This window comes from Leiobunum rupestre, chromosome 6 (genome assembly GCF_980474605.1).
Source record: "Leiobunum rupestre chromosome 6, qqLeiRupe1.1.hap1, whole genome shotgun sequence".
Classification (NCBI taxonomy): domain Eukaryota; kingdom Metazoa; phylum Arthropoda; class Arachnida; order Opiliones; family Sclerosomatidae; genus Leiobunum; species Leiobunum rupestre.
In genome coordinates, this window is record NC_143389.1 from 39,557,544 (window position 1) to 39,579,299 (window position 21,756).

The 21,756-nt window shown below is 37.1% G+C and overlaps 1 protein-coding gene across 1 annotated transcript in view; it reads left to right on the plus strand.

The window, feature by feature from the left end:
* The window catches only part of LOC149940894 (nephrin-like), a 207,764-nt gene that overhangs the window by 138,012 nt on the left and 47,996 nt on the right, over positions 1-21,756 (plus strand). Inside the window, exons 8-9 of the mRNA XM_090179386.1 lie at positions 2,104-2,315; positions 17,778-17,865. Coding sequence (XP_090035512.1) covers positions 2,104-2,315; positions 17,778-17,865 — 300 coding nt within the window. The remainder of the gene's footprint in view (positions 1-2,103; positions 2,316-17,777; positions 17,866-21,756) is intronic.

Here is a 21,756-nt window from a genome sequence, read left to right on the forward strand (position 1 = left end):
CCGAGTTACAATGTGTAGGAGGGTGGTGGAAAGCCCTTGCCACGCGAGCCAACAGCTCCCTACACTAACTATTACCGTTAAGCTCTACAAGTATTTATGGAAATGGGAAAATAATGATATCTCAATTATAGAAGTTTCTGTTAAACCAAGGAATACTTCCTGGTTTTTACAAAATTTCGGCTCCCACATTTAAGCGCGAAACAGTACCGGTTTACTGAAGGTGGGGCCCCCTAGGGGCATTAAGTAAGCGGATTTTAGTGGGGCCCTATGGATTTTTACTGATTTTTTCAGTGATTAGTCGCTGATTTGGAGTTAATAGCGTGTTCCATTTCACTGCTCTCGATCGCTCTGATCAACATTTTATGTTCCATTTGCGTGCTCGGATCTGCTCCGATCAAGTTGCGCGTGTTCCATTTACCGCTCTAGGGTGCTCCGAGATCGGCCAAAACTGATCTGCCAATTTTGACAGATCAATGGATCGAGATCGAGATTGGAGGAAATTTTTGCGTGTTCCTTTTTAGATTTTTTTCGCAAAATGTCAGACCAAGACGCGAAAATTCAAATTACTAGCAGACGAAAAACAACAGCGCGGGAATATGCTAATAGCATGTTCCATTTGCGGTCTTACTCTAGTCGATTGGGGCGAGATCTATGATGTCAGAGACAAATTCGGAGCGAATCTCGAGCAATCAAATGGAAAACGCTATAAGAGATGTCTGCATAGACTCTGCTGCAAATAAAACAGGGCAGATAATAAGATATTTATGATTCTGGTTTGTTTATTCATGTACACAAATGTTTTTTTGCCGTTGGTGGGGGCTTTCTGTTGGTTGGGGCCCATAGGCCTGTGCCTAGTAGGCCTAGTCGCACTGGCGCGAAACAAAGTCAATAGAAACGCCGAACCTTCACTGCGTTCTACAATTGCATCGAATTTTCATAGCAAGTTTTCTTTCGCGATAACGGCGCCTTTTTGGAAACCAAATAGATTTAACGCTTTTCCGGTGAAATTCCTGAATACAATAAAGCCACGGTCACACATGAGCTTCAAACCCAGTTTAGGTCTGTTTGAATGCCAGTTTTGACCGCCTGGTTCACACTTGCGAAATCGCTTCACCCCGGTTCGCTCATAGCCGAGGCTTAACGTCATTTCAAATTATGACCATAATTTTTTAAATACTAAAATTTATCCCAAAACAATTAGTTAATCATGTTTACTATACATATAGTATTATTATTTGACATTATTTAGAATTTTAATCCCATTATTTTTGAAAATACGAGCAATTTCACTTCCCCGGTTTGACGTTTTGAAAGCGATTCTAAGCGAACCGACTTGGACGAGTTGCTTCCCGAACCAACACGAAGCGATTTCTCATGTTGGTTTTGAAAACCAGTTACCTAAACGAAGCGATTTTAGGGGTAAGTGTGAACGTGGCTTAACTGAAGTCTACGTCCTTATCATTCTCTCGTTATTTATTCTCGCCGAACCGAATCAAAGAGACTTTATCCACCCCGCAAACATTATACCAAATATTATACGCTTTTTTAACGAGAATGGCTCTAAAGCCACGGTCACACTAGAGCTTAAAACCTAGTTTTGACCGCCGACTATAGTTCTTGGTTCACACGTGCGAAATCGCTTCACCCCGGTTAGCTTATAACCAAGGCCAGAATTTTGAAATTACTAAAATGTATCCCAAAACAATTAGTTAATTATGTTTACTATACATACAGTAATATTATTTGATATTATTTTGGAAAATACGAGCCTTGTCGTTTTGAAAGCGATTCTAAACGAACCGCCTTGGACGAATCTTGGATGAATAATAGGTAGAGACTATTATTAATCCAAGGACGAATTGCTTCCCGAACCAACACGAAGCGAATTCTCACGTTGGTTTTGAAAATTAGTTATCTAAAACGAAGATATTTTAGGGGTAAGTGTGAACCTGGCTTAACTCGTCTAAGTCGAATTTAATCTATTTAAATCCTGGTACTAAGTCACTAATGTAGTCTTAATGTAATTTTGATTAGAAAGTAAGGAAATGCGAAGATAGGTCTACTTTTATCGATAACGTAATTGTAATTGAACTTTGTTTCCAGATCCGTCAGACACCGTGGCTATAAGCGGGCCGAAATGGGGCTTGCTCGGCGACACCGTGACTCTGTCGTGCCAAACCAGCCCGAGCAACCCCACCTCGCAACTGACTTGGATGGTCAACGGGGTCAAGGTCTACGACCCGGAGACGATGGTCTCTACCACGGGTCAAGGATGGGTCACTTTGTCCAATTTGTCAGTACCTCTCACCAGGCAGGTAATTTTTTATGTTCGTTGGGCATGCCAATTAAGTCCGATAGGCTTATTATTCCTCTTAAACGAGAAAACAACGTTAGAAGCCGATAGGAAATGATACGTTTGTTCGCTACAATCTCGAAATCTTAGGATCAAAATGTTACGAAATTTGATTACGTCTCGATTATCCCCCGAACCGCTTCTAAACAATGCTAGTTCTAATTTCCCAGCGTCTTAGAGAAATATTCTATAGAGCATTACGTAACTCGACAATATCGCTCGCCGAAATCGCGCCAGCTCCATTGTATAATTGTTACGATTAATATTACCATAATTCACTCGAGCAAATGGGCGTCATAACACGTCCGTCTATACCATATATATATATCTAGAACGGTGAATCCGCTTGCTTTTACAAGATAACTAATCCATTTAGGTATCGCTGCCGACTCCTAATCTAGTATACTTCATCTTTTGATGAATTCTGGCTTGATGCGCCAGATATTCCCAGAACGCGCCGGCTTTAAACTGAACAGACCAGACGAGATCCGGTAGAGATATTTCCCTTTGTATTTGAAGCGACCGAGGCAGACGTAATAGCAGACGCCACTCGCGTTTCCTTTGGCCTATTTCCTGAATTCCCGCGCCCATTCCCCGGAGCGGACGACGATGCAAATTATAAATTGACGCTTTAATCACTGAGCCACGTAACGATATAACGTTTTATGATTGGTTGGTTGAAGAATAAGCTTCCTTTGGTCCTTTTTACGGCCGCTCCGTCTTTCGGTGGGTGGCGCTTTTCCGGGTGGCGCGTTTTTCCTTCCGCGGGCAGTTAACCCTTTGATTTAGGTCCCACGGAAAACGTTTGTGTAGGCGAGAAATGAATTGAAAAACCAACTTTGAAGTCTGATCTAATAGGCGTTGGGTTGACTCAATAGCTTCGCGCCATTGTGATCCTAGTAGATTCGAGAGAGCTCTTTTCAAGTTCTTCGAGGCGGGGAACTTTCCTTCGCGAGAGATGTCGGGTAACTGGCGGTTAAAGTTTAGGGGGCATATAGGACTAGTTATTTATTTTGGAGCCACGATTGTGAGCGTTAAATCAAGCGTAAGTGATGGAGAATTTTTCTAAAGAGGAGGAGATCGCGCGCGTTGTCGCTTTTCTTTTGTGGGGAAACGGCGGGGGCGAACGCGCGTCAGCTAGCGATGACAAATCTAACCATTTCCCACTATCCGCCATTTTCTTTTCCTTTTGAAAAGCGCCATCTCTTTTCCCGATGAAGAGATCCCCCGCGCGGACGGCCCCTATCTCGTCGGCCGCCCACCAGAGCTCTTTCCCTAATATACGTCCCTTTTCGCTATTTCGAATAGCTTTTGCCAAACAATATAATTTATCTTTTTATATTTCCGCCGTCTCCATTCTGTTCGGGCCCGAGTTGGTCCCTCTCGAAAAGGACCCGCCGTCGCCTTTGCTTTTCCAACTGCTCGTAACCCCCGGCCCTTTTATAGCTTTAAAACTTTTATTTTCGAGATGCCTGTATAGAAGAATTATACAGGGTGCTTCGACGGCGTCTTCGATTACGGCTTGTGGCACTGGCTGAAAACTCGGAACAATTCCTTCCGCGTTGAGTTTGCAAGTTCTCTCCCCACTGGTTTAAGGGGTTTTCCCTCGAGCTCTTACATAAAAACTTGTTTAGGTTAACGGTAATAGCTAGTGTAAGGAGCTGTGTACAAATTTCATTGGACGAACCTTTACGCTGAGCGTTTTACGGAAAGGGGGAAGCCAATTTCTGAATTTTCCCCTTCCGACGGCAGCAAGTGCTAAAGCGTCTAACCAAAGAAAACTGTACGCAAGGAAATGCATAACTTTTGACGCAAGCCGTTGCGGGTGGCGTTCTCCTTGTGTGGGGTGCTGTGTTTGTTGCTCCTAGGTGGCGTGCAGGGCTTGCCACCACCCTCCTACGCACTGTAACCCGGCCGCCTGAATTAATGGCTTTAAAAGTCGCTTGATGACTTAGGCCTAAGGTGGTGCCTTGGGTATTTGCCTAGCTGATTATTATTATTTATTTTTATTATTATATAATTCATCATACCACCGGGTGGATTAGTCAGGAGATCTCCAGGAATTTCTCAAACCGGAAACGTATTTGTTCCACTCTTTCCTCGAAACCCCTTGATCCAGTACTGACGTTCCAGCCGTCCAGATTAATTCCGCGAAAAGATCCAACGGATTTCCCAATTTTTGAAGACGCGTTGATACAACCGTGTTAGCGTAAACAGTGGCTCCATCTTTATTCCGAGCCAAAGAGTGCCCATCAATAAATACGTAACATTCCAATTCCCACGCGGCAGTAAGTAGCGTGTCCGCTGTATTTTTTTTAGCTCTGGTCATTTTCGTTCTAACCTCTACATTCGCTTGAGCGGAAAAGAAACGTAGCTACGTACTTAAATTATAGATTTAGGCGATATTTTCTTAGTACATAGTCTTAGGCGAACTTTACCCCTCTTCTGGTACTTGCCTTTAATGTCGGGTAGAATCCGGAGACGAGATACATTTTTCCCCACGTCTCGGAGGGAGTACAGCGTTGTTGGTCAAGAGGAACGGAATGCCTCCTGCGGGGAATCTACTAATATGCTTCACCGCTTCTGGAATTCCTTCGGAGAGATTTTTATACATTTCCCCGCAGCTTCTTGATATTATTCTCGCCTATATATCGGCTGGTTCTCTCTGGCCGATTGTCGGTCTTACGCTTGGTTTCGTTCGCATTTACGGTATACGTCGCTCGCTTAATTCGGATTCCTTCGAGTTTCGTTTGTAATGTCGTAACCATTAAACGTCATTGCGTCGTTGCATATTTTGCAATATTCATTTACGAAAATTGGTTCTGCGAAACAACAACCAGATCCCTCCGCGCTAAAAATATACTCGCGATTTGCGCAGACTGAAAATTCCCGTCAATACACTACCGCCATCTTTCTATTCGTTGCTGAACCGCTATTTAGCAGATGACAGTTTCTAGATTCCAGAGAGATTTAATTGGGCCAACGCCAGAAGTTCAATAGTTGATTCCACGAGTAGAGCTCGGTTTTTGGATAAGAAATAACCGTTTTATTTGTTATTATCAATAGCCGTAAATTATCCGAATAAAAACTTATTATTTTGCGTATTAAATCGCTTTATAACCGCGAATAATATCCATAAATAAACAGTTAACCGAAATTTTTATGAATAATCGAGAATTTGGCGGTTAAATTATCTGTTCCGCAGAGTTCTATCCATAAGTGTATAATATTGTTACATAAGTGTAACACTTCCTATTCTTCACTTTACTGAGAGCTTTTCACGGGCTATGTCACCGTTTTGCTAGGGGAGATTTTCTTCTTGTGATGACGTCACTTCGTTACTAGATCACAGTAAAATATTCCCCAAAGTGACAAACTTATGGAACAATATTAAAGATAAAGATAATAATCATCAGCTAGGCTAATACCTAAGGCACTACCTTAGACTTATGGAGATTCCAATATTATATTCACATGATTTGGTTACCTGTCGTACGATTAAAGTATTTGAGCGTTGTCATTTTCATCGCGCGAGCCACAATTTGACATATAAAGAGCGCACGCTCAAAGAATGAACTATTTTATACATGTATTTGTCGAAATTATATTTCAGAATTACCTATTTTCGTTTGCTAAGTGGACGTTTTGATATAAAGCGTCTGTAACTGAAAAGGCTAATGTAAGTGGAACTAGATCGAAAAAATTCCAATTGTCAAAGTCCAATACCTCTTGACTGATTTGCAAGAATTTTTGTAAATAGGCTTCGAGCTTGGGAAATATAGCGCCATCTGCCTTAATATCCGTCAACTAAATATGTGAAGAAATAGTAGATGACTTTTTTGGTTTATCTTTCAGCTGTTGTGGAGAGAGAGTTTTGAACGAGCAGACAGCTTTCATATATATTCAATTTAAAACTCGATCGGTGATCGGTAGGTGGCGATACTTAAAACCAAAATTTAAACTACACACGAAACCTATAGGTAGAATCATAAGTGTATAATATATATATATATATATATATATATATATATATATATATATATATATATATATATATATATTTACTGATGGTAATCGCTTGAATCTTGTGGTTGCTTGGGTATTAGCTTAGCTGATTATTGTTATTATTACCTTCGTAGATTTTTCAAAATGATTTTTGGGATAAAACATACAGTAGTGCCAGACGAGCTTTATCATTAGTTTCTAAAACTATTATAACGACAAAATGATTTATTAATTAGAAGATATTCCTAGGCAGTGTAATTTTAATATATTACATGGCTATGAGTATCCGTACGGGAAATTCACCCTCCAATGGAATCCGCGTCAAGCCTGCTACTTAAGGTGAAATGAAATTTTTAGATTTAATAGCTCTTACCATAAGTCTATAATATTGTTCCATAAGTTTGTCACTTTGGGGAAAATTTTACTGAGAGCTAGTAACGGAGTGACGTCATTACAAGAGGAAAATCTCCCCCTAGCGAGGCGCTGTCAAAGGCTACGTGTGACGCGGGAGCAAGCGGACGCAAAACGGCGACGAAGCCCGTAATGCAGTCTGTCTTGCATGTGAAGAATAGGATGTGTCACACTTATGTAACTATATTATACACTTACGCTGTTACAAGATATTGCCGGTTGAAAATATCTACAGAAAGATTTAACGCGCGAGAAAAGAAACCTGAAATAGTTCATTTCGAGTTTAAAAAAATCTAGAAATCTGATTCAACGATGTTTTGATTTGTCAGAATATTAAGCAGATTCAAATTCAAGCTAGAACGACTTGATATGTTTGTTTTGCGAGCAAAATGGCATCGATAATTAATTCCGCGAATTCGGAGGTTCTGCTACATTGAATTGGGAATAATACTGCTAGAATTACAATTACGATTTCGGTTGCCATGGTTACGCGGGACCTATTCTGATAAGACTGTATGAAATTTATTATTATTTTTAAACACCTTCAAAGGTTTGTTTGTTACGAGTAATCATACATTTCAATTTCGCATCAGATTCGCGAAAAAATTCAAATGCAATATAGCTGCCACCACTAGAGACAGATGCCGCCACGGTAAGCGAAAAAGTTGATAAAGTCTTCTTATTGAAGGAAATTGGTCCCGCGCCAGCCAGATTTAGTTGTACCTCTATTTATTCCCAACTCAATGTTCTGCTACAGTTAATTCTCTTGAAGTTCCGAAATTTGACACGTGCACTTCGTTGCTGATTTTAGAATGAATTACGCGTCGTTTATTGTACCTTTAATTTTCGAGTAATTCTTATTTGCGTTACGGAATAAAGCAATGTATAAAAGGCGTTGCAAGCTAATCTAGCAGCATCAACAACGGGTTTCTGGGGTTCGACGAGTTTAGTTTTAATCCAGTCACTAGTGATTAATCATGGTGGCCCGCGAAGGGAACTAAAGTAGTCCCGAAATTAGGAATTAGTCGCGATTAATAAGAACGGTCAGTAGCGGCGATGCTACAATTACCTCTGATCGACCAGCCCCAAAACATAATTAGCGCCTCCGCCCAACAGCTCAACCACCTCTCTCTTTATACGAATACCATAAGTAACATAATAGCAATAAGTTTGACACTTCCTATTGCTTTAATGCAAATTTTCTAACCGAACCTTTTTTCGGCACTGATACTCTCTTCAAGCTGCGACTTGGACTCGCGACTTACCGTTTTGGATGACTACTTTTTGATAAAAATTTAAGCCTAATATCGGAGATCACGTACGTTCTGGAGTCGCGAGGGGCTTTGGCTTTGTTTTGAAGTCCGATTGCGAATTACGCGTGATAAAAAAACATGAGCTCGTGGTGCCGAGAATTTTTTTTTAATTTCTATCATTTTAGCCTAATATTCCGCCTATCTATCGGAAACCAGATATTTCGGCTTAGCTAGAGGGCTCTGTGCTGAGAAAACATCTTGATTACGCAATAACTATGAAAATCAGTTTGGTTGTAAAACTCGTTAATTGTCATACTTATTTTTATTATGTTACTTATGGTATACCATATAGAATATTTAAAACAGACGGCGCGTCAAAGCTTAATAATGATTAATAATTCAATCCCTAATTTCGGGCCTGCGGTGTCATTTTTGAAAGCCCCAAATCGTCCCGAGATTTAAGCGCGTTCCCCCGCTCGCAAATATAGAAGCTTCTGGCCTCTGACACGCACTCTCCGTCCTCTCTTTAATTTATTATCTTCTTTATTCGTCTATAGAATGCCGGGAAATTTTAAAGCTTTGTAGATGACGCCGTGCCCCTATACGTAAATTACTTTGGATTGGGGCTAATTTCGGTTTCAGTTTAGAGGAGGGGAACCTTTTATTGATTCCGTGACTGTTCCCGTACTTATCTCGAACGTTCTTCCCAGCAGTCGTCTGATCTCGCACCGTCGCGAACACTTCAAATATTTATCTGGTTATCCGCCTTTGTGTATTTAGTCAAATGTTGGCGCGATTCTTATTTCGATGGTGATAACTTCTCACACATTTAGATAATATAAAATTCGCGAATACCTTACATAATTAATCATTTTTTAGCTAAAAGCCGATTTTACGTGTATCAATTAAGAATCCCCAGTAGCGGCGCCAGGAATTTTGGGGAGGTAGGCCAACCATTTGGAGGCCCCACCAAAATTATCGAGGCCCCCCCACCACAATTTTTTCAAATACGTCCACGTTTATTATTTAATTTTTTTAAAGCAATTGGTGAAATCTTTGGGTATAATGGGTACGCGACGAAAAAATTAGAGTTAGTTATGAATTTAAACATTACTAAAAACTGAGTGTGTGTTGATCCTTTTTTGTGTACTGATAACACTTAACAAATGAGTGGCTATTTATTTATTTCTACCACTGAATTTCAGTCTATCAATTTCCATTCATTCTTTCGGTACTTCGCATGTACATCCCTTACATCAGAAAAGTGACTCGTACCTTTGAAAGGAATAAAAACAGCATTGAATATTGGAAAATTAATAAATAAATAAATAAATTATTTCGCAAACAAATTACAGAATTTTCTAATATTAAATAATTTAGAGGCCCATATATGAAATTTGGAAGGCCCCTTAAGACGACTTTTGGAGGCCCCTACCAAAATTTCAAGTAGGCCCAGACCTACCCCGGCCTATTGCTGGCGCCGCTACTGAGGATCCCTAGGGTTAGTTTCAATTTGGTTAATTTTTACTTTCAATACAAAATTAATAAGATATAATTATAATATATAACGAAGAAAATTAGTATTAACAAAATTGTATAATATACGAAACATGTACTTGCGCGCTGATTCCGTTGGGCTCAACCTTTACCTCGTCTATTATTAAAATGTAAAAATTACAGACGTAGTGATATTTACCGTTTTATAAATCATATTTTCCTGATGAAACGGTATTAGAAAAATCAATTTATGATGGTTTTCATCCTGCACCATTTTGTCTTTAACAATCTCCAACAATAGTCTTATTGAACAATCAACGGGAAACTGCAAAGGTACATGTTAGCCGAATAGGTAAATGAAAAAATATTATATACTTCTGGTACTATCAAAATTTCGACCCCTTGAACCCAACCCCACTGCTAAAATTATCTAGTTAATTCTGGCCAAAAATCGATCGAACAATGTAACAATATCAGTCTCGTAATCATTTTATCTTTTTTTCGAAACAACAGTTTCAGCAAATAGAAGATGCGGAAAGTGGATTTAAAAATTTCGCTTATCTAATAAAGCCATTTGGCGATAGAGACAGCCAGTGACGTAATCCGAAACCGGAGCTTCTTCCTCGTTAAGTCGTTGTATACCTTTTCCCGAGATTAATGTTAGCCTCGAACACGGAAAGCTTCTTTAAAAAGCCTTTTTTCGAAATACGCTTATAGAGATGTCCGTCTGCCGGATCCCTTTTCGCGTTCGTCAGCGAAAGTTGGTCCGGTGATGTTTCCACCGGAAACTAAATAGTAAGAGTCTTCCCTATCATCCGACATTAGTTAGCTTAGGACATTTCGTAAACATCGGGCTTTAATCTCAGTATGAGGTGATCGGGGCTTCGCTGAAATTCGCTATAGACGTTCACTTTTGAGGCGTAATGCGAACTGAGTTAGCTTAATCTAAATCGCATTACGGCGGGAGCGGGTGTTTGGCTGGGAGAGGGAGAGAGAGAGATTTCGCTGGTAAATTTAGTAAAAATAGGCCTTTAGAGGTTGGTTCGAGCTTCTTGTTACGGAGACCCTGGTGTTTGTTTACCAGGGTCGTTTAGCGTGGCGCGTAATGGAACCCTAAATAGGACCCGGCAGAGATTTGCGACGCGTTGCTGTTGCGGCCGTACGCCGTTGTTTCCCCGTCAGCCGACACTTTCATCTTGTAAAATGTTTGGCCCCTTCCTCGGAGAGCGCGCTTTTGGGAATGCCACTAGCTATCTCTTCTTTCTACGCTCGACTTTGAAGAGAAGTTACGCCGTCCCGTCAGCCATGTTTTATAACGAGCCGCAGTTAGCTCCGGAGGACGATGACTTTCTGTTTCCAAAAACAGCTTCCTTCGAACGCCGAAAGATGGCGTTTCTTTTCATTACGAAAATGGGTATTTTCTTTATCTTCTCGTTCTCTCCCTTTTAGTTCTGTTCGTAATCTACGTTGGGGTTTGCCTGGTTTTAGTTTAATTTGGAAATTGTCTGCTTCGTAATTTGATAATTTCTGACGTAAACAGTACTCTAGACCAGCGTAGAGTAAGAGGAGATACAAATCTTTACGTTTAAGAAAAAACTGGGAAAATACATTTCGAACGGAAATGATTTTAACTATTCGCAATGTATTATTTACACTTATACAAGTTTAATTTATTTAAAATTTCTAGTTTTATGGGAGTTTATAATTATTACTTTTACAATTTTAGTGGGAGTTTGTAGTTTTACAGGTTGATAGTTTTACCGGTTTAAGGGGTTTCCCCCGCGAGCTCTTCGGTTTCCCCTTTCAATAACAACTTCTAGAGGTTAACGGTAATAGTTAGTGTAAGGAGCCGTTGGCTCGCGTGGCATGAAGGGCTTGCCTGCACCCTCCTACGCATTGTAACCCGGCCACCTGAATGATATTCTTTTGGTTCATTGGATGAGCTGACGTAAAGTGGGGGGGGGGGGTACACATTTATCAACTAACTGTAGATTGACATCGTTTCCTTGTTTACAAGCATCGCAGTAACCCAACCAATTAAAGCGCTAGAAAGAAATTTAATAAACAACAATATACCAGCTAACCGAACTATGTGTGGGAAGTGGTTACTTTATTTTCGACGGTAGTTTCTATAAACAAATTCAATGAAACTTACAATTAAAATTCAGGGTCTAGCGATGGGTTCCACCCTCTCGCCAATCTATTTTTTTTATTAATTTGGAATTGGATTTTTTCAGCACACTACAGACTTACGCCTAGAGTTAGTTGATAATAGTGTGGAAATTTCTGTAATGACGCCACCTTGTGAAAACCTTAGTCACTTGATGACTTGGGCCTAAGGTGGTGCTTTGTGTATTAGCCTACCTGATTATTATTAATTTTACTATTTAATATAATATGCGAATAAAAATGAAATATTTATGTATGTAGGTAAATTTACTATAGAAATTATCTTCCACGTACCTAGAGGTGATTTCATTTGCTATTAGATTCACTTTTACCTTAAAAACCATTTTAGAATGTCTCCCTTTCACTATGATACATATAATTACGTAATTAATAGGTATTCTTGCTACGAGGCAACGACCGAATCCGTCAAACAAAGACTTTTTCAATTATAGAGTTTCCCCCGAAACCGTCTCTCAGTTTCTCTTTTAATGGAATATTTTACGGCTAGTTTCGATTTCTTTAAGAGCGGCTGTATACGAGTGTGTAAGCGTACGATCATAAATATAAAGATGATGACAGATTTCCGGAGAAATTCCATCATTTTTTTCTTCGCAAAGCTATACCGAATAAGCAAAAAAACCCTGTTTCGAGCTTCGTGTAAGGGTATCTAGAAATAGAAGTGTATACAGAGTGTTTCAGAGTGCAGTAGGGGATCTTTGAATAATTTAGTAGCGATTTTTCTCTTCAACGGAGAAACTGCCACAGACAATACGAAGAGAAGTTTATTTAGCTTAGCTATCTCGATATATTCTTTGACCATTTATTTTTGCCACGAAAAGAAAAGTACAATATGATTTATAAAACATCGCGAGTAGTTTTTCACTTCGAAGGGCCAAAATGAATTCGGTCTCTATTTGAAGCTTATGCCCCCCCCCCCTCGTAAAAAAAACAGACAGTGAAAACACCTGTTGAAAACTAAGATTTTTAGTATATTTGAAATATTTATCTTCGCTTAATCGTAACTTTTTCGGGTTAGTTTTTATTACAAATCTTGTATGACCAAAATGTGCACACTACGTTTTGGAAGAGTGAATTTTAAATCACTTTCGCGGTACCTGATATCAGAAGTTTATCTATACCTATTTTTGCAACCTCCCGTTGCTTTTCCAGCAAAACTTAGGATTAAAAAATAGTGCACGCTGAAGACCGTCATATGTTGATTTTCCAATTCAGAAAATATGGTTTATCAATGTAATTTACATTTTACACCTGTCCATAAAGACCTGTGGAGGTTAACGAAAATAGTAAGTTTAGGGAGCTGTTGGCAGGCGTTGCATGTAGGGCTTGCCACCACCCTCCTACGCAATTTCTCCCGGTCACCTAAATTATAGACATCAAAAGTCACTAGATGTTTTGAGACTAGGGTGGTGCCTTGGGTATTAGCCTAGCTGATTATTATTACCTTAAGCGAAGAAATATATTCGGTAAATTTTGAGCCATGAGGTGATTTGGCGGGAATTTAGCGTCCAACAGAATCTTAGTCGAGCCTGCGAAGGTAAATGTTTCATTTTTGTGGTCTAGATGGAATCTTTCACGTAAGAGATATAATATCAACTTCTGCTGATATCTATTAACGTAAAAAACAATAATTTATTACGTTACCCAAATATAATTTTCTATAGATCGTAAACAAAGACTAATAGAAGTATGTAAAGCAAATAAATTACAATTACCCCACCCTACAACGACCCCAACGCCACAATAACCCTACCTTACAACGACCACCACCCCACAACGACCCCAACCCCACAACGACCCCACCCCACAATGACCCCAACCCCACAACGACCCCCACCCCACAATGACCCCACCCTCACAACGACCCCCACCCCGCAATGATCCCACCCTCATAACGACCCCCACCCCACAATGACCCCACCCTCACAACGACCCCCACCCCGCAATGATCCCACCCTCATAACGACCCCCACCCCACAATGACCCCACCCCCCCTACGACCCCCCACAATGACCCCCCACAATGACCCCCCCCCCCACAATGACCCCCCACAATGACCCCACCCTCACAACGACCCCCCACTACTACCCCCCACAATGACCCCACCCTCACTACGACCCCCCACTACGACCCACCACAATGACCCCACCCCACAATGACTCCACCCTCACAATTACCCCCACCCTCACAATGACCCATTTTAATGGCTTAAAATCACGTAACTTTAACATTAAATAAAATTACTTTTCCTTCCATTAAAACTACCTTTCTAGGCGATTTCGTCGGGTTTTGACCCAAGAATAAAACAAATGAGGAGAGAGCCTCTTTTCAAATTGAATCTTTGATCGTCGCGACCCCTCCAGATTCCCCTATTTTTATACCCGAACGTATTGCGGAGGGTGGGGCCTGGAACGAGTATTGATTTCGGCGGTTTCCGTGTGGGAAGGACAGTTAATTAAGAGACGGAATGATCCCCTCCGCGGCGATTTTGCCTTTTCTTTTCGCCGATGTCTCTGGCTATTTTGAATACACTGCTATTGATTGGTGGTCGTCCGCCTGGCCTTATACGGCTCAGTTATAATTAGCCAATCTATTTCGCGCGGAGCAATCAGCCGTAGTAAATTTGCGCCATTAGACAAGCAGCCTATAATTCTGACCGAATTACTCGAGTTTCTTAACGCGAATCCCCGATATACGCTGTGATAAATAATATATCTAACCTTCCTTTTCATACAGGCTTAGTAAAACGACGTTCAATTTTCCCATTGTCTCGTTGCTGGCAGGCTCATTTGATATTTTGTATCAAATGTATATATTGGTTTTCGATTAATTTGTCCCGAGTAATTATTAATTTTTGACACGGTGTTAGGAGTCCAATGAGGGTTGATATAATGCCTTCATTAATTCAATTTAACCTCCTAATTAGTGACGTTGCTGAGTCAAATTTTATACCCCAATTTTATTTTAAACGTATTTTTGTTAGAGCCCCAAAAAATTTACCTCAAGATTTAGGTTCCTAAAGAACTTATAACTGTACCATCCAAGCCAGCTAGAACCACACCCTCAAGCGGTAAACCTTCCATTTTTCTAAATTTATAGCGCCACCTAGTATCCGTCGTAAGAACTTTTTGGTTGGTTTCCAGAAAAAGTGATAAAATACATACAAACTAATTTAATGAAATTAAAACTAATAACTCGTACCAATAGGTCTTTGAACAAACATAAAGACTCGAATCTCGGACCAACTTTTTTATAAGCTGAATTTAGCGATTTAATCGATTTAATCAATCATTAATAGCAAATTTGTTAGTAGATTCTCAAATATTGTGTCAAAAAGAACTTTAATATAACTCTCACAAAAATTAATTAATGTTTAAATTTGAATTTCACATTTCAGTCTAAATCGAATTTCTTGCTTCTGTAAATGGGTTGACTTGTACGTTCTCAGTAACCTAAATTGGATCTTGTTTGTCTTCTTGCAAGAGCCAGACGCACTTTAAGCTGTCTATTAGTAAAGTAGGGTTTGTTTAAGCCTGCTAATTGGGTGATTGGATCGAAGATTGTGGTCTATTTTAGACCTACAAACGCCTGTAAAAGTGTTCTACACGTTGCACAGTAGTGTGTTAGGAGAAGACAACATTATCCTATATAAAATTTCGTCAGTAACACAAAAATGACGAAACCTTTGAAAAGAATATATTCTTTATTTCGCCGTAGAAGATAGAACCGCAAGACAAACAGCTTCGCCTAGTGCAATGATAGATTTCAGCGCGTAGTAACGTTGAGTTTCAGCTCTTACGCAATCATAAACTAGCCGGAATAGTTTAATTTCAGGTTTGCGAAAGGCGGAACTTTAAGGTTTACTATTGATTTGGGAAAACATTTGATTGTGTTTGCCCGCCTCTACGAGAGGCCTAGATTTTCAGGGAAATTAAATATCTCATAAAATATTTCACCAAACAAGTAATTAGTTTCAGTTCCTCGGAAATAAATATTTTACAATAATATTGATATTAACAGAAGTTTAGTTCAATATTTTACAATAACATTGATATTAACAGAAATTTAAATCAATATTTTACAATAATATTGATATTAACAGAAGTTTAGTTCAATATTTTACAATAACATTGATATTAACAGAAATTTAAATCCATATTTTACAATAATATTGATATTAACAGAAGTTTAGTTCAATATTTTACAATAACATTGATATTAACAGAAATTTAAATCAATATTTTACAATAATATTGTTATTAACAGAAGTTTATATCAATATTTTATGACAGATATATTATACCCTTCTGATAACAGGTTCAATTCCTTTACCCATATTTTATATAATTCGAATATATTTGAAAAACTATATATTTATATTCATATTTATTTATAAATTTCCCCCTGTATAGAGCTCGGAGTTTGTTTAAGAAATATCCGTTTTACTTGTTTTTATCCATTTCCAAAAATTATCCAATTTAAAACTTATTTTTTTGCATATTAAATGGTTTTATAACCGCGAATAATATCCATAAATAATCAATTAACCAAAATTTTTATGAATAATAGAAATTTTTGCGGTTAATTTATCGGTTCCGCCGGGTAAATGTTATTTAATTATTTCGGTCATATCTCCTCATAATTAATTAATTAATTAATGACATCAAACACGAATTAACAGAAGCTGGAAAACAGAGTGGGAGGAATGCGGTAAAGATCAATTCTGGGGCGTTAGCACTCGGTTGTACGGAAACATATTTAAAGCCAATTAAATTGTTTTAATTTAAGAAAATAGGTTATTTACTAGAAAATAGCGAAAACGTTTCAATTTCGCCAATCTGTTTTCATTAAAAATACGTCAAAAATATTTTACCAAGATGGCAAAATAAACCTTTTTTCCGAAGGGATTAAATGTGTTTATCCGGTCGAGCGACGGGAATAATTGGTAAATTCTGACACTCGATGGGAATTCGTTATATATCTCAACACCTTAACTTCTTAAATACAAAGATTAGTCCGTATAACTTATCGGCTTTATCGTAAGTTGATGTTCTTAATGGAGGTAATCCTATTTTGAATCGAATATTAAAATATTAGAACTATTCCATATTATTCAAGTTTGTTAAAACTCTGAGCAACAAACACAGCACCCCACACAAGGAGAACGCAACCCGTCAAAAGTCGTGCATTTTCTCGCGTACAGTTTTCATTGGTTAGACGCTTTAGCGCATGTTGCAGTCGGAAGGGGAAAATTCGGAAATTATCTTCCCCCTTTCCGTAGAACGTGTAGCTCGACCAATGAAATTTGTACACAACACTGCGTTAGCGTGTTTAAAGGCTAGCTGCGTTCTCTTTGTGTGGAGTACTGTGTTTGTTGCTCCTAGGTTAAAATATGAGAAGAATAGTGAAAATTGAGCAGACTCAAACTGTGGAATGTAGCAGGCTTCATTATGAATTAATTTACGTTTCAATATATCAAATTGTTAATATTCCCTTAAAGACGAAAAACATTATAATTTCAACAAAATTTGTTTTGGTACATTTCCAAAACATAGTGAATAATTTTTTATTTTAGTAAACTACAACTTGGAGTCCCTTTGAAATGAAGCCCGGGTAAATTTGTACTATTTGGTAATCCTGTGTAGCTGAAACGAGAGAGACTGGGGATAGATTTGGAAACTTGGCCCTATATCCTGTCCGGAATTCGCAATTACCTGTTAAAATAACAGTCTCGGAGACGTTAATTAGGTTCCAGGCGTGGTATATTCCTTTGGGCTTCTTATTTACATCGCGACGAAATTTGCTTCTGCCCCCCTCCGCAAGAGCGGGTCTCTAACGCGACCATGTTCCCGCGGGACTTCCGACGAGAAATTTGGAAGCGGCGAACTTGTGTATATTGATATGGAAGAGTCGTAACTTGTTGTTTCGATAATTATCAATTATAATGATTTACTTATACTTTGTCAAATAGTTCCTATACATTTATTTCCGAGGAGTTTGTCCTCCGCCTATTTTAACGTGATTTTGGGAGGTTATTGACCTACTTTCCTCCCCTTTTCACCCCTTTTTAGGATTCAGGAATCAGTATCTTCACCTGCAGAGCCGAAACCCTGCCGATGCATTTTACAGTCATGAGTACTCACGAAATTCGAGTCTATTGTAAGTTTCATTTCATTTTATCTGTACACGTGTGTTTTATTTAAATTACGTCAATGTTTTGTTTACATTTATAAAAATGAGTTATGTTTATATTTATTCCTGGGGTAATCTACGAGAGACTTGTTTACTTTTATGCACACGGAATTATACATTTTTATTCGCAGTAAAGGAGATTTGTTTACGTTAATTCGCCGTAAAAGAGATTTGTTTACGTTAATTCACCGTAAAGGAGATTTGTTTACGTTAATTAACAGTAAAGGAGATTTGTTTACGTTAATTTGCAGTAAAGGAGATTTGTTTGCGTTAATTCGCCGTAAAGGAGATTTGTTTACGTTAATTCCCAGTAAAGGAGATTTGTTTACGTTAATTCGCAGTAAAGGAGATTTGTTTACGTTAATTCGCAGTAAAGGAGATTTGTTTACGTTAATTCGCAGTAAAGGAGATTTGTTTACGTTAATTTGCAGTAAAGGAGATTTAGTAGAAGGAAAGTGAGGTCGACACTCCGATCCCGGGATCGGGATCGTCGGGATCGTCGGGATCCGGGATTTAAGGGGTGAAATGGGGGTAAAATCGTCGAAAAGTCAATGTATTTAGGGTATTTCTCGCGACGATTTGTTTTCCCGTATATCAGCATATTGTGTCCATGCCAACTTGTTCATTTATCTACGCTTATCTCGAAAGATACTTGAACGTATATCTTATCAAGTTTTATCGTACGGAATAAGTTGAAATGATGTAAAAATTGATAACCTAGGCGACGCGTGCGCAGATTACCCCGGGGGACGCGGTTAATTTGAATTGAAGTGTTTTGACGTCATGGAATATTCGTTGTTAAAGTAGAATGGAAATATTTTTAAACTTCATTTTAATATCATTGTAGTATGCTTGACACTTGAACCAATCTCACGAGTATTTCTTAAAAGAATATCTCGATCGCGAAGTAGAAATTATGTAAGTTGTATGATTAATAACCTAGGTAGGAAGATAGCGCGCGCGTGCGTGGATTACCTGGGAGGCGTGGATTACCTGGGAGGCGCGGATTGCCCGGGCGCGCGGTTAATTTGAATTTAAAACATGGATTCCCTCTCCGAAATAATTCATGTACCCAAAATTGGACCGCGAGTTTTTTTCTTTTAGGGGAATCTCTATGGGAGTTTAACATTACAATAAAGCTAATAGGTCCAGTTTGGGGTACTTTTGGTCCGAAATGGGGTACATAGGGCCGAAAATGGTGACTTTGGTCGTTTTAAGGGTACTTTTGTTCTATTTTGGTCCATTTTTGGGTACATCAGAAAAGCAGTTGGAAAAACGAAGAGCCTTATTTTTTTCCCACCCATCTCCAAACTCCAAAAATTTATTGCTTTAATTTATTTATCGCTTCCGTAGGTATAAAATAAGATAAAAACCACTTACCTATATTTTAATTACGGTAAATTAAAAATACTTAATTAGTGTACTAAGTTACGTTTAAAAGAACCTTTTGTAACAATTCCAATATGTAAATATAGGTATAAGGATTGAAAAAATACTTAAAGTGGTTTTACTGATAAACTCTAAAGGAATTTAACTTTAAAGGGTATCTTAGATTATTGTTTTTAATTTTATTCAAGTTGAAAACGTATTAAGAGTCCTTCAAAGTACTATAAAAGGATTTTATTTACGAACTTAATTCATATTTTCTTCAAACTTTCAATTCGCTTTTATTACTATTTAAATACGGTAAAATATAATTCTTATACACAAATATAGTCAGAAAGATACTATAAAACACTAAAATTAAAATTAAATTAAATTTGTGTGGATAAGATTTGTAAATATCATTTTGAAACTAATAACTTTCACGCTTTATTTAAGTCAAGCCAATAAAAACAATTACCTATATTTTAAATACGGTAAAATATAAATACATTTCCGATATGTAAATAGGTAGAATAACACTATGAAAAGTTCCTTTTTCTTCTTTTAATACGACAACACACAACTCTGATACGCAAATATATAAAGAAAATAAAAAAAAAATTTACTCTACGTTCGATACGTTAAAATACATTTCCGATACACAAATATAGATAAAGAAATACTATAAAATGTAAAAAGGTAGAAAAATACTACACATTAACCATTATGAATTTAAGCTTACAACATCCTTCACGTATAGAGCATAACATATATGTTCAGAGTTAACTTGTTTCCTCGTTATCTTTATCGCATGTGTTTTAAATAGCGTATGGAATAAGTTAAGAATGTACTGAAATGGTGTATGTTTAATCCTCGTAGAATAAAGAGTAAAACATATGTTCAGAGTCGGCTTGATTACTAAAGCGAATAACACAGAGACGTTTCCGGTGTAGTCACGTAGGAAGAAAAATACTACAACACTCTCTATACTCTACATTCAACACGTTAAAATATACTTCCGAAATGCCAATATAGGTAGTAAAATACTACAAAATCTCTATACTTTACCTTCAATACGTTAAATTACATTCCAATATGTAAATATAGGAGGAAAAATACTACAAAAGCCTCTTTTCTTGGCGTTCAATATGTTAAAATAGATTTCTGAAATGCAAATGTAGGTAGTAAATACTACAAAATCTCTATACTCTACCTTCAATACGTTAAATTACATTCCAATATGTAAATATAGGTAGTAAATACTACAAAAGCCTCTTTTCTTGGCGTTCAATATGTTAAAATAGATTTCTGAAATGCAAATATAGGTAGTAAATACTACAAAAGCCTCTTTTCTTGGCGTTCAATATGTTAAAATAGATTTCTGAAATGCAAATATAGGTAGTAATTACTACAATTTAAAAAACGTTGGTAAAAAGAATATCATTTTAACTTATTTAATTGTGTTTTTTACCCAACCAAGCATTTATTTGAATAAAAGTGGTATTTATTTAAATAACCAATAGTTAAATAAAAATTGTTAAATGTTTAAATAATCGAAAGTGAACAAGCCTATTTTTTAAATAAAACAAACAGACTTTAGAGTTGATAAGATTTGTAAATATCATTTGAAACTAATAATTTTCACGCTTTATTTAAGTCAAGCAATTACATTTTTAAAAATGAAAGATGTTAAACAATATAAAAATTTGTAAATATTATAAATATTTTTAGGTAATAAAGAAATTAAGAAATGTTTTAATTAAAATATCTTTCATTTTCTACTACATTTTTAAAAATGAAAGAAGTTTAACAATATAATTATTCTAATATAATTTCAAAATCAGGTATTATTTAAAGTACAAATGCATAATTTAGTGAAGCAAGTCTTATTTAAATACTTTTATTTAATTAATTTGTGTATCTGAAATGTATTTATTGAAAAATAAGTGGGTTTTACTATTTATCACGGTTTTTATATATATATATATATATATATATATATATATATATTGGAATTGTTACAAAAGGTTCTTTTAAACGTAACTTAGTACATTAATTTATTTTGGAAGTTCAAAACGTATTAAGAGCCCTTCAGAGTACTATAAAAGGATTTCATTTACAAACTAAATTAATATTTTCTTCATACTTTCAATTCGTTATAATTCGAATTTAAATGAAAACATCATGGATTATAGGTGCGTAATCTACTATTAGACCGAACGGATTAAAAAATACTTAAAGTAAGTGGTTTTACTGATAAACTAAAGGGATTTAACTTTAAAGGGTATCTTAGATTATTGTTTTTAATATTATTCAAATTCAAAACGTATAAAGAGTCCTTCATAGTAATTTAAAAGAATTTTATTTACGAACTAAATCCATATTTTAGAAGTTAGTTTGTATGAAATACTTACTAATACCTGAAAAATGCACTTTAGAGTTGATAAGATTTGTAAATATCATTTGAAACTAATAATTTTCACGCTTTATTTA